General features: G+C 61.7%; 1 protein-coding gene across 1 annotated transcript; it reads right to left on the reverse strand.

Annotated features, from left to right (window-relative positions):
- Positions 1–3,746: 3,746 nt before the first annotated feature.
- On the reverse strand, positions 3,747–7,039 carry NKX1-1 (NK1 homeobox 1). Its single transcript, XM_056122085.1, has 2 exons — positions 6,577–7,039; positions 3,747–4,603 (listed from the first exon to the last, which is right to left on the reverse strand). Exons 1-2 carry the CDS (start codon positions 7,037–7,039, stop codon positions 3,747–3,749), a joined length of 1,320 nt encoding a protein of 439 aa, XP_055978060.1.
- Between the last annotated feature and the right edge of the window lie 5,395 nt (positions 7,040–12,434).

The following is a 12,434-nucleotide window of genomic DNA, read 5'->3' on the forward strand; positions in this document are numbered from 1 at the left end:
CCCTGTGTGAGATACTCTTCTCTCTTCACTTCTAGTCCTTTTGTGGGGAGCATGTTCACCTTGGTCCCTGGTGCACTTTTCACTGGTCCTGATGTCAGACGGGTTCAGAAGCTGGGGGATCGACCTGCGCAGGCCAGCCGCAACTCAGCTAAGCTTTGCTGGCCTCTGTTCTCAGGTGGCAGCTATTCCTCTCTGCTGGAGAATCATGGAGATCTTTGGTTTTTTGGGGGTCACACCCAGCGATGCACAGGGGTTACTCCTGGCTCTTCACTAAGGAATACTTCTGGTGTTGCTCAGGGAACCATATGGGATGCTGGGAATCTAACCCAGGTCAGCCGCGTGCAAGGCAAACACCCTACTCGCGGTGCTATGGCTCCAGCCCCTCAGGATCCCTTTTTGGGATGACATGGAGGACCACATCTGCTGCCAGGCATGATTTCTCTGCCTCTGGCCTGTACTCTCCACCCTTGGAGTGCTTTTGTAATTGGACTCAGGAATCTTCCTAGTGATTTTGTACGATTTTTTTTCTCCTGAGTCTCTCTGTGGTAATTAAAGACAAACCTGAAGATGACTGTGTTCCTGGCTGGTGGCAAAGACAGGGGATCTGGGACCTGGGGGACTTCCTGGGGAGTGGGATTGGCAGGAAGGCCGCCTCAGGGAGGGCAGCGATGGCACAGTGGGAAGAGAACAAGAGAGCGGGGGTGGGGTGGCAGTGAGGACTGGGCTCCCTGTGGGGGCTCTTGTCAGTGTGGGGTGATGGCCCAGGAGATGGAGCCAGGCAGGCGTGTTCCAAAACAAGCACCTGGATCCAAGCTAAGTGTGCAGAAAGAACATTCCAAACAGCCATGGCTTCTAGATGCTTCTGTCAGTAGGAAGTGACACCAAGCTCAGCTTGTCCTGCTCCATCTTCTTTGCTCCTGGCACCGTGCTGAGTCCTGTGGCAGTGCTAGGCTGGCCCAAAGCAGGAACTGCTGTGTCATCCTGGGAGACCAGGGCCCAGAGCCCCTGGTTCTCTGCACACTATGGCCCCAAAGAGCCCTTCACAGGGGGCCATGGCATGGCTGAGACAGCCCTGGACCAGGGAGTGACTGCACAGTCCCCACCTCTCAGGCGGGCCTCTGAGAAGGACCTCTGGATGCCTGCCACTCTCTCCCTCCTGCCCCAGGTCCCTCTGGCTGTGACATGTCCTGGCAGCCTCCAGTGACCCAGGATGGGGACTTCCCACCTGTGCTGCAGAGCCCTGTGTAAAGGGCCTCTAGGCAGAGGGAGTGGGGTCTGGCTGAGGGGCTGGGGCTGGGGCACCAGGACAAGGCCAGGAGATCTTTGCTGCCCCCAGAGTGAAGGGTGCTCAGAAGGGGCCTCTCGGTTCCTGCTTCTGTGGATGCCTGGATTGGTGTCCCCACCCCCAGGAATGGTACCTAAAGGGAAGGGGTAGAACCCAGAGGGCAGGGCTGCTTGGCACATATGCTACAGAGCAGGGTATAGGGGCTCTCTGGGTTATAGCCCTGAGAGGGGGAGCAGAAGATATGAGAACAGCAAGGAACTAAGGATAGGCCCTGGGGTGTGCCCCTGGGGTGGTCCTGCTGCATCAGTGCTGGGGAGCCTGGGGGAAAAGGAACAGGCAGGAAGGAACCAGCTCCCACATGCAAAGCAGTCTCCCTAGCCCCCAAACTGATGATTTCCAGCTGGGTAGGTAGGCAGGTGGAAGGGTCATAGGTGAATCTTCTAAGACACTGCGAGGGTGATGTGCCGGCCATGACCCCACACCCATGCCCCCTACTAGCTCAGAACTTGGTGGAGATGGTCATGTGATCAAACTCCCACTGAAAAGCGAGCCACTACGTCAAGCTGTGTTCTGGGAAAACTTAAAAGGGAAAAGGGGTGTCCTCTTCCCTTCCTCCTGTTTGTTGCCTAGAATGGGGGTATGATGACTGCAGCCTCGTCCCCTACAGCGTCCATGGCCAGCACAGAGAGCTGGATGTCACTGAGTCCACAAGATCTCTGGTGGTATCAGCTTCCCAAGGCCACCGATGTCACCATCCCCTCATACCATCCCCTCAAAGGATGCAGTATCTTTTCAGCTTCTTTTCATTGGGCTTTTCTCATTCATGCTCAAAGCCAGTCTCTGGTTGGGGTCCCACAAGACGGAAGGAAGGAGGCAGGAGACCACAACCAGCGCCAGCAGGGCCGCGCCTTGCACCTCGCCAGAGTCCTTCCCACTGGTGGCTCTTGGACAGTGCCTGAACAGAGGTGGTGGAAGCCAAGCCATGAAGCTTGAGCAGCTCATCCCAGATGGCGCTGGTACGAGAGCCCCCAGAGCACCAAAGCAGGACCATGGTGGGGACTGCGCTTACTTCTGCCTTCAAGGAATACCCTGGGCTGGACACAGCCCCCAGGCAGGGCCCCACAAATCTCACAGGTGTAGCAGGATGGAGGGTGTGTAGGATTGGGGAGTGGGATTGGCAGGAAGGCTGTCTTAGTTGCAAGCAGGAAGGGACCCGCCCCCTCAGGGAGGCAGCCTTGCTGGGGCACCCCTGCAAGCCCAGAGCCTCCAGCCTCCCAGGCAGCAGGAGCGGGTGCCACTGTGGACAACTGAGCTCCAGCTGGATGAATAGCTTCTGTATGGGATGTCACAGCTCTCTTTCCTGCATTCTGCTTTGCCCACAGCCTCGGGAAAAGGCAGCTCCCCGACCTGGCTAGGAGGAAGCCTACTTATCAGGGGTGTGGCTCCCTGATCCTTCCTCCCGGCCCTGCCCCTGGCTAAGGCCCCAGAACCAGATGGGAGTGGACAATATCCAGGCTCCTGGGGCTTCTCTCCCGGCCTTCCCTTCCGAGCTGGAGCCTGAGACTGGCCCCAAGTTCCAGCTGCATTCGGGTTGAGGGAGGAGGGAGTCCTGGGGCACAGGCCCCTCCATCCAGTCCTGGTGGCCACCAGTACCTGTCCACTCCCCGAAGCGCTCAGAAGTATAGGCTGTGACTTCCCACTGTCTCACTCCAACCCCCATGCAGTTTTACTCATAATCTGAGCTGAAAAGCACAGACTTCTGGAACCTTCTGGAGCCCCTGGATCAGCCCTGAGACCCAGGTGGCCGCTCTCACCCCCCCCCCCCCCATTCTGTCATGTGTCTGGATCCAGGCCCTGTGCAGGGGGTGTTCTGTGCTGACTTGGGGAAATCGGCAGATTTCCTGGAGAACGGGGGGGGGGGGGGTGTGTGTGACACCCAGCTGGGGGCCTTTGCCCAGAGCAATGCAGAGCCTGCCCAGTGCAGCACTCAGCACTCGGGGGCCGGAGCAGCAAGAGACTGAAGAACCATCCTGTGTCCCTCTGCCCCGAGTCAGTTCCCCTGAAGCCTGGCTGGAGTGCCCTCACAGCTTCTGCCGGAGGTGAGATGTGCAGGCCAGGAGGTGGCAGCGCAGTGCCAGCTCGCCCAAGCCAGGTATGGGGCAGGACTTGAGTGTTCCATGCATGGAGGCTTGGTACCTGTGCTCCTGGTCCCCCAGCCCCTGCCTGAACTGAGCTTGGGTGGAGCCAAGCGGGTGAAGCGGTTAGGGCAGATCAGCCAGGAGGAGTTAGAGCCTAGGCCGGGAAGGAGGCCCTGGACCCCACTGGGTCCGAAACGCGACGGGGAGTGAGACGCGGGAGTGGCCTGCTGTGGTTTATTGATCCAGTCCAGTTCAGCAAAGTGCGTCTGTCCGTCAGTCCCAGCGAGTCCCAACGGGCTCTAGGGACAGTCTGAGAAGGGAGCCTAGAGGTGCGGTGCATAGAAGGCGGGAGTGCCGTAGGTCTGCGAGCCCAGCACGAAGGGCGACAGCACGGCCGGGCTGGACAGGAAGGGCAGCTGCGCGGCGCACACCAGGCCCCCGGGACCGTGCGCGGGGTACCCGGCCGGTCCGTGCATGGTGAGCGGCGCGCCCATGGGCGGCGACGGGCTGAGTGGACTGAGTCCCCCAGGCAGCCCTGCGCCGGGGCCCGCGCCGGGCCCCGCGCCCCCGCCGCCGCCGGTAGGCGCGCTCGTGTCGGCACCCGGGTTCTGCTTCTTCCACTTGGTGCGGCGGTTCTGGAACCAGATCTTCACCTGCGTCTCGGTGAGGCTGAGCGACAGGGCCAGGTTGAGGCGCTCGCAGACCGAGAGGTAGCGTGTCGCCTTGAACTTGTTCTCCAGCGCCACGAGCTGCTCGTAGGTGAAGGCGGTGCGCGCTCGCCGCGGCTTTCCAGATTTGGAGTCGGAACCCGTGCGTTTGCGCTTGGGCTTGGCTGTGCTCTGCGGGGCCGGCCCCCCGCCCCCAGCCGCCGAAGGGCCCGGCAGGCCGGCGGCCCCCGACGAGTTCCCGCGGGGCCCGGGGTTCCCAGAGTCGTCGACGGCGCCCGGGGTCGCCTCGGTCTCGGCTGCGCCCGGACAGCCCGACCCGCGGGCCCCGCCGCTGCCACCACAGCCGCGCGCCTCCTCCGGCCCTCGTGCCGCCTCCGCGCTGGGTGCCGCATCCTCGTCATCCTCCTCCTCGTCGGGCGCCTCGTCCCCGCTGTCTGCGCTGGGGCTGCGGCCGCCGCCGCTGCTGTAGCCGTTGGCGTCCGCCTCGTCCACCTTGTAGGGGTCGCCAGCGCCTGCGGGCAGGCGGGAGGACAGGACAGTGAAGCCCTGGCCGTCAACCCCGCGCCCTCGTGCCCTCCCCTGATCCCTACACCAGGTCACCCAGTCCCTTTCCCCGCATTCGTTCTCTCATCTCCTGCTCATGGGCTTCCTTGCCCGCCGACTCCCGACTCCCGGCGCCCACGCTCCATCCCCACCGCTGCCCTGCAGCGGCTCCAAGCAGGTCCTTTGCCCAACCTGGCCAGCCCCTGGGCTCGCAGCGCAGCGGATGTTACTTATGGATTTTGGGGGTAGACACAAACTTAATTAAACTCGTTTTGTGCAATGTACAAACTGGCTAACGGGCATTTAATTTCTTCCACCCAGTATTCCCTCCCAACACAGAAGGGCATGGGCAGTCCCCTTGCTTGGCTTTTACTAACCACGGAGGCCCGTTTCCTGGGGTGCGCTGGGGACCAGGCTTCAGGAAGTATCTGAGAATCAAACCCGGGTCCTACCCAACTCCAGCTCCAGCCCCAGGACTCGACCCCCGGAGTTGATAGGGTAGGGTGCTGTGGGTGGACAACGGTGGGCATCCCGCCGGGCACTGGGCATGGCACAGCAGACGTTGCCATACTGTTTCATTTTGAGTTCCAAAAATGTGGAGGGACCAAAGCGATAGTGCAGCAGGTATTGTGCATGCCTTGCTCAGACACACCAGGGTTTGATCCCTGACACCGCATACAGTCTCCTGAGCATCACCTGGAGTGATCCCCAAGCATAGAGCCAGGAGTAAGCTCTGAGCACCAGCTATGGCCCCCAAACAAACAAAAAGTGAAGGAAAGTGTCAGTGCAGCAGGGGCCATAGGGCAGACCCCACAGGTGTCCTGTGAGCTATGCAGGTCAGGTCGGCAGGCAGCCTGGTGGGGAGAGTCCCGAGAACTCACTCGGGAGCAAACGAAACCAGAAACCCAGTCCAGACCATTTCCAAGCACCAGTGGAGGCTGCAGAAGCTTCAAGTTCGCATCCAATTCCAAAGAGCTCTGGCTGCCCTTCAGGGGGTTGGGGGCACTTGTCCTGGGGGCAGAGGGGAGGGAGCCTGACCTAGTCCTGTGAACACCCACATCTTTGAGTCTCACTCCTATCACCTGGGAAAGACTCCCCATCTCCAGGCCTGCAGGTTTCTTGCGCAGGCTCTCCCACGCCACCCTTGCCCTCAACGGGACCCCACCCAGGGCCTGAGCTCAGCCCACCGCACTCCCGGTTACTGCAGCATGGGGCTGGGAAGTTGAGGGAGGAAGCCAAGGAGGGGCACCAAAAGCAATCAGGAGCAGGTCGAATGCAATTCTCGATCAATAGCGGCCCCTAATAAGTGTAATAGGTTTTAATCGAGTAATTATCCGAATTTTGACCCTATAATTTAGATGTTCGGGGGGAGTTTGCAAGGTGCTTGAAAGAGATATGCATGCTGCCGTAATGGGATATCGACCGGGCAGGGGGCTCGGGCCGCCCCATTACCGGCCGCTTTCGCCGCTAAGCACATTTCCCCTTAACTGTAATCGAAGGGATTTAATTGTTTTTCCAGAGATAACCAGCGCTTTGTCACAATTAGTCTGATTTGTCCAAAGGAGAAGGAAAAAAAATGAAGAGAGAAGAAAAGAAAAAAGGGGGGAGGAAGTCCTGGCGGCCTCGGCGGGGGTCGCGAGGTCGGTGTGCGGGCGGCGCGCTTCCCCGGGGTCCCCGGCACCCACCGGCCCGCGCCCGGCCCCACCGAGAGCCCGGGAGCCTGGGCCCGCCCGGCGGAGCCGTTCCCGCCAGCGCGGGTCGGGCGGCCCCGCAGCCCGGCTCGGACGGAGACCACAGGCACGCCGGGCCCCGCGCGCAGCGAACTTTGCATCGAGCCTCCGCGCCCGGCCGGCCAGGCTCGCCGCGAGGTCCGGGCAGCGAACACGCTCGCGTGCGGCCGGGCCCCGCACCCCCGGCCGGGCGCCGGCCGCGTCCTACTCACGGGGCGGCTCGGCTCCGGCGGCGGCTCCCGCGGCGGCAAGCGTGCGGCGCTCCAGCTCCTCCGCGCGCGGCGGGTGTCCCGGGGCGGCGGGGGCCGGGGCGCACGGACCCGGGGCGCACGGGGCGCACGCGGCGGGCGCCACGGGGCCCAGCAGCACGCAGCGGCGTCTCCTGCTGTTGAACTTGTTGGGGTCCAGGATGTCCAGCACCGAGAAGGAGGTGGGGCGCGGCGGCGGGGCGGGGCGGGCCGCGCCAGCCCCCTCGGGCGCCGCGGGCACCGTGTCGCTGGCCGCGAGCGGAGGGGCTCCGGGCCGCGGGAAGGCGGGCGGCTCGGCGCGCCCGTCCATGGCGTCCCGGGCGGCGGCGGCGGCGGGCGCGGGCGCTGCGGGTCCCGGGCCGGGCCCGGGCGGCGGCGGCGGGAGCGCGGGGCCGTCCCCGGGAGCCGCCGGGCCGCTGGCGCTCATGCCGGCCTCGGCCGCTCCGGCCCCGCCGGCTACTGCGCTGCCATCCCCGGCGCCGCGCTCGGTCGCCGCTGCCAGGAGCTGCCTCCGCCGCGCCTCAGGCGCCCGTTCCGCGCATTTATGGCGGCCCCGCGCGGCGCCCACGCGCCCACCCGCCGCTCACACGTGCGCCCGCCGGCGGCCGCGGGCCCCGTGCGCTCGTTAGCGCGCGCGCCTAATTGGCTGCGAAGGGCCCCGGGCGGAGGAGGCGGGCCCGGGACGCGCCGACCGAGCCCCGGGGCGCCCGGCCCCGGCTTCAAACCTCCGCGGGGCCGCTGGGCCCGGGGGCCGCGACGCTCCGGGCGCGCGGGCGAGCTCTGGGCGCGTGCGAAGGCTCCGGCATCCCCGCGCGGACCCACTGAGTCCCGCGCGCCCGACGCCCCGCGCCCTCCGCGGACGGGCCGGCGAGTCCCTCCGGCGTGGTTCGGGGTCCTGCGCCGTCCGGTCCCTGGCCGCGAGGGGTCTCCTCTGGCGTCGCGGGGCCTCCCGGCGCGGTCTCTGGCCCGCCTCTCCGCGTCGTCAAATTAGGGCCCGGCGGGGGTCCCGCGGGGCGGGGCCGGCCCGCTCCGGAGAGGTGGGGTCGGGAGGAGCCGCGCCGCCGCGCTAGCCCCCCCCACCCGCGGACGCAAAGCCAGCGCCCTCCCAGCGAGGGGCGACAGCACGGTCAGCGCCCCCTCCCCACGCCCCGGGACTGGGGCCGCCCTTCGGCCCGGTCTTTTATTTATTTATTTATTTATTTTCTGCCCGTTTTTCTGCAGCCGCGGTTTTTTGCCGCGCTGATCGGGACCGCGGCGGCTCGCGGGGCCCGGGCGCGAACCCCTCCCCCTGCACTCGCCCGGGATCGGACCCGCCCGGGGTCCCAGGTGGGAGCCGCGGCGGGAGCGCGCGCGCGTGCACGGGCGGGTGCGCGCGTTCTATCACACTGCGGTCCCCGGAGCCTGCTCGCGCACAAGGACGGGTCCTTTGCAATTACCGCGGGCAATGATCCTTTGGAAGCAGAAATTAAAAGTTGGGAGAAATAATGGGGGACCGATCGGCTGTAATTTGAGCCACGCTCGGACATGCTGAGCCTCGGGGAGGCTGGGTCTGGGCGGGAGGCAAGGCCTCCCCTCCCCCAGCCTGTTCCTCCCCCGCGAGCCGGTCCGTCCGAGATTCTAATCAGACCCACAACACTGTGTCCTTCCTCGCCAGGACTTGATTATTCTTTATCTTTAAATTATAAATCACCTCTGGGGGAAGGAGGGTGGATAATCTCTCATCACAGGGAGGTAATTACCTCCTTCCCGCCCCCACCTTTCAGGGGAGACTGGGGCGCTGGGCTCCCCTCCCCCCCCCCCCCCCGCCAAGTTTGAATATAGATGCGCACACTCATTCACACGCAGACGCACACCCATTCACCAGCATCACACAGACGCATTCATCCATTCATGCGCACCCGGCACGCCGGTGGACACACGCTCTGAAGCTCCCAGGGGTCTCTGAACCTCCTTCAGCGCTTTCCTTGGGGAGGGGCTGCAAGGCACAGCTGCTGCCCGCAGAGGGGTAAGGTTCTGAGGGCCATCTCCGCCCAGCCTGGGGTACAGGGGTCTTGGAGACACAAAACATAGGGACCCTGCAGGTCACAGACTGTACCTGCCAGTGGGCGCAGGGCAGTGCAAACGCAGGGTGCACGGCTGCCCCTCCCCCCCCCCCAGTGTGCCCGCCACAGTCATCTGCAGGGGAGGAAAATAAATCGGAGCCTTCTTGGAACAACTTGCATTTAACACAAACGCAAGCACATCCAATGACATTTTGTATAATATGGATGTAGTATAATGCGTGATGATTATCACGAAAACATGGTAAATAGAATACAGTGTATTAAATACGGCGTGAAATAAGCATAATGAAATAAATATATCACAACATGCAATCGCATAGTTCCTTCCCCCAAATATACAGACACACATCCAATGTATACACACATCATGGCAACACATGTACACACACGCACAGTACACGCATGCACCATGGCACACACTTCTGCGCTGAGTTGGGGGCTAGTTTCAGGCTAAGTGCCACTTAGCCCACAGAATTTGTGCTGTCCTGGAGTTTGGGGGCTCCAAGATGCTCAGTCTCGGTTCTTTGCTTGCTTCTGTTCCATCTAGCAAACTTCCACTGTGAGCGTAGCTGAGCACAGCTGGCCTGGGGTACAGGGACTGCAGTGGGCAGGAGTTCCCAAGCCACCCTCCCTGGGAGGTGGGTGCGGGTGGATGAGGTGCAGGGAGCAGGTCATCCTGCCCTCTCCTAGTTCCTCCCCCTCCTTGAAGGAGCAGCCCAAGTTGCAGTCTGGTGGAGCCTCAGCCGTTCCCTCCCCCAGCCTATAAAGACATTCTTTCACTCTAATCACAATTGATTGTCAATTAGACCCTCATTTATGCAATCTTTGCCCATCTGCCATATCAGGTTATCTCCAAGCTGCCAGCTTCACCTGCTGGGCCCCAGGTGGGCACTGACAGGTGAAGTCAGACTGGAATGGGGTGCCTCTGCCCCTTCCTCCACTCCGCCCACATCCATGCACACCAGCACAGCCCAGGGGCCTAATGGGTGGACTTGGTGGGGTCTAAATTCAGGGAGACAGTAGCAATGGGGAGGAGTTGATGGGACTGGGGGCAGGAGTGGGTGACAGCTGTAAGAGAACACAGAGGGCGACCATGCCTAATATCCTCTCTACAGCATCAGAATTTGGGAGGTTTAGGGCCACGTAGGCAGAGGAACATCCCAGCACCTCGGGCACAAACTCGTTAATTATCTCTATAAGGAAATATTTTCCCACTGTTTCCACCCATTCAGTGTGTAGGTTGGACTGAGCCCCGTACATGTTTAGAAGACAGGGTCAGGTCTCGCCCCACCTGCAGCTAGAGAGCTTGATCCTGCAGCCTGGAGGCAACCATGTTCTGGGGACTCAGTGCTTGGGTGCAAATAATCATTTCATTTGCTCCAAGCGAAGAACAGGCCCCTGCAGGTATCCCCGTTACCCCCAGCACCGTGGTGACACTGGCAGGGCAGCAGTCACCTCCCGGCTATAACGAGTCCACACTCCAGCGCAGCACCGAGAATGCGGCCGATGCAGTGTCTCTAACGGCCGTTTCGTGCCCCTGTGGGACGAACGCTGAGCTGAGGCATAGGAAGTGTGGCACGGAAGGGAGCGAATCTGCTGACGACTGTGGAGAGTCTCCGCTCCGCGCCGCGGGACTCCGGGAGAACCACGGACAGCGCCCGCCCAGACGCCGCCCGTCGTCAGGACCGTGGACAGCGCCCGCATTCGCTGCCCGCGAGGACCCAGAGCGTTCCCGTGCACTGTGCGCGCGCGGAGCACACGGACTGCGCCGCCGCCCGCCGACGGCGTCAACACCACGGACAGCGCTGCACAGAGCCCTCCCGGGGGGTGGGGGGTGGGGGGCTGGGCAGAGTCAGGACTCACCCAGCAGACAGCTCGCCCGCTCTCACTCTTGACCTTAAACCCGCATTTAGTTAGTTAGTTTTGGGCCCCAACCCAGAACTTACTTCCTCCTGGTTCTGCATTCCGGAATCATTCCTGGTGCTGTTTGGGGTGGAGGCGGACCTTATGTGGTGCCAGGGATGGAGCAGCATGTAGGTAAGTGCCCTGTCTGCCGTACACTCCAGTCCCTTTAAAATATCATCTAGTGCCACAGTCCCCTGCTTCATCGCCACTGGCAAAACCACCTCATACTCAACACTCCTTTCTCACTACCAGCAGCCACCCCCGTCTCTACTCTTCCACCACCCCCCTTCCCCACCCCAACGTCCTTGCTCTTTCCCTGATGTTTCTATAGTGTCTCTATAGTGTCCTATCCTCAGCCAACAAGAGAAAGGGGGCAGCGAGCTGTGTGTGATGTGAGGTCCTTGCAGGTTGTTGCATATACCTGAGGACCACAGCCAAATAGCTCCTACCCTGGGAGCTGGGTAGGATGCATCTTCACGATTTTCTCACTGCTGGGGACTCCTATTTCACAGGTGAGATGCCTGGGTCCGGGCATGAGAGGCATGCAACTGTAAAGACGAGAAGCACTGTAGCACTGTCCTGCACTGTTCTCCCATTGTTCATCGATTTGCTCGAGTGGGCACCAGTAACTTCTCCATTGTGACACTTGTGACTGTGTTTGGCATATCGAATACGTCACGGGTAGCTCGCCAGGCTTTGCCCTGCAGGCAGAATACTCTCAGTAGCTTGCCAGGCTCTCCAAGAGGGGCAGAGGAATCAAACCCAGGTCAGCCACGTGCAAGGCAAATGCCCTACCCGCTATGCTATTGCTCTGACACATGAGAAGATGAGGTATTAATCCTGTAACGTGATGGAAACAGTGAAGTCCAACCAGCAAAACAGCAGGCAGGGTTCAGGCCACGGCATGGCGGGAGCAGGACTCCAACCTGCCTGTCAGGGTTCCCTCTAGACTTCCGACACATCCTGATTCCAAGGGTTTTGTGGGCAGTGGACAGGGTAGGTAGTTGTTGCTGCCCTTCTGTGAATGCCCAGTGTTGAAAGAAAGATACCCCAGACAGGCCCTCCAGCTGTGTGGTGGATGCCCATGTGTGCCCATGTGCAGAGTGAGAGACAGTGGTGGTTTGGGAGAGGTCCATACCTTCCATGCTGCCCCCAGCCCCCTGCTCTCTCCAGCCTCTTTGCTGACCTGGGGAAGGGGCGGTGTCCTTGTGGTCCATCTTGGAGGGGGTGCAGAGTGCCCTGTTGAGCCTGGTCGGGTTAGCTCCTTCTGTCCTCTGCCTGTAGCTTGAGCACTGAGAACTCCACACACTCAGTCACCTGATGGCTTAGGGGTGACCCGTGACACCTCTGCTGAGAGTTAAGTCAGCAGCTCCCACTTGATGGAAGGTCTTCAGATACCTTTGTTCTGGCTATAGTGTCTTGAAGGGGACCACCTTCCTCAGTGCCCCTGTTCCACTCTGACTCCTATAGGATGGCTTCCCACTCGTCTAGAGCACAAAAATCTAGTCACACTAGTCCTATTTCTTGAGTCCTAGACGTGACACAAGATGGCCTTGGTGGGTTCCGCAGCCTGGTAAGAAGCCCCTTCCTAAATTGGATAATGTGGGCAGTGCAGCACAGTCCCAGACCTGCTCAGGGGAGCAGACATTGGTCAGTCGGGTATGGGTCTTGGTGCCCTGTCCCCGCTGCTCCCTGAAATGTCCCCACCGTGGACATCTATCCTGATTCCCAGCCTCCCCACAGGTATTCTAGCTGCACAGAACTTGCTCACAGCGTCCTATTGCTCCTGGCCCCGCCCCGGGGCACCCTCCCAGCTCCCTGGCCACGCCCACGATCCCGCCCCTCCTCCTGGCC

This window comes from Sorex fumeus, unplaced genomic scaffold, assembly GCF_029834395.1.
Source record: "Sorex fumeus unplaced genomic scaffold, SorFum_2.1 ptg000044l, whole genome shotgun sequence".
NCBI classification, from domain to species: domain Eukaryota; kingdom Metazoa; phylum Chordata; class Mammalia; order Eulipotyphla; family Soricidae; genus Sorex; species Sorex fumeus.

Coding starts and splice junctions, on each gene's coding strand:
- NKX1-1 (XM_056122085.1), bottom strand. CDS start 7,039: ATGAGCGCCAGCGGCCCGGCGGCTCCCGGGGACGGCCCCGCGCTCCCG. Junction 4,604..6,576: donor CGCCGGAGCCGAGCCGCCCC/GTGAGTAGGACG, acceptor GCCTGCCCGCAG/GCGCTGGCGACCCCTACAAG.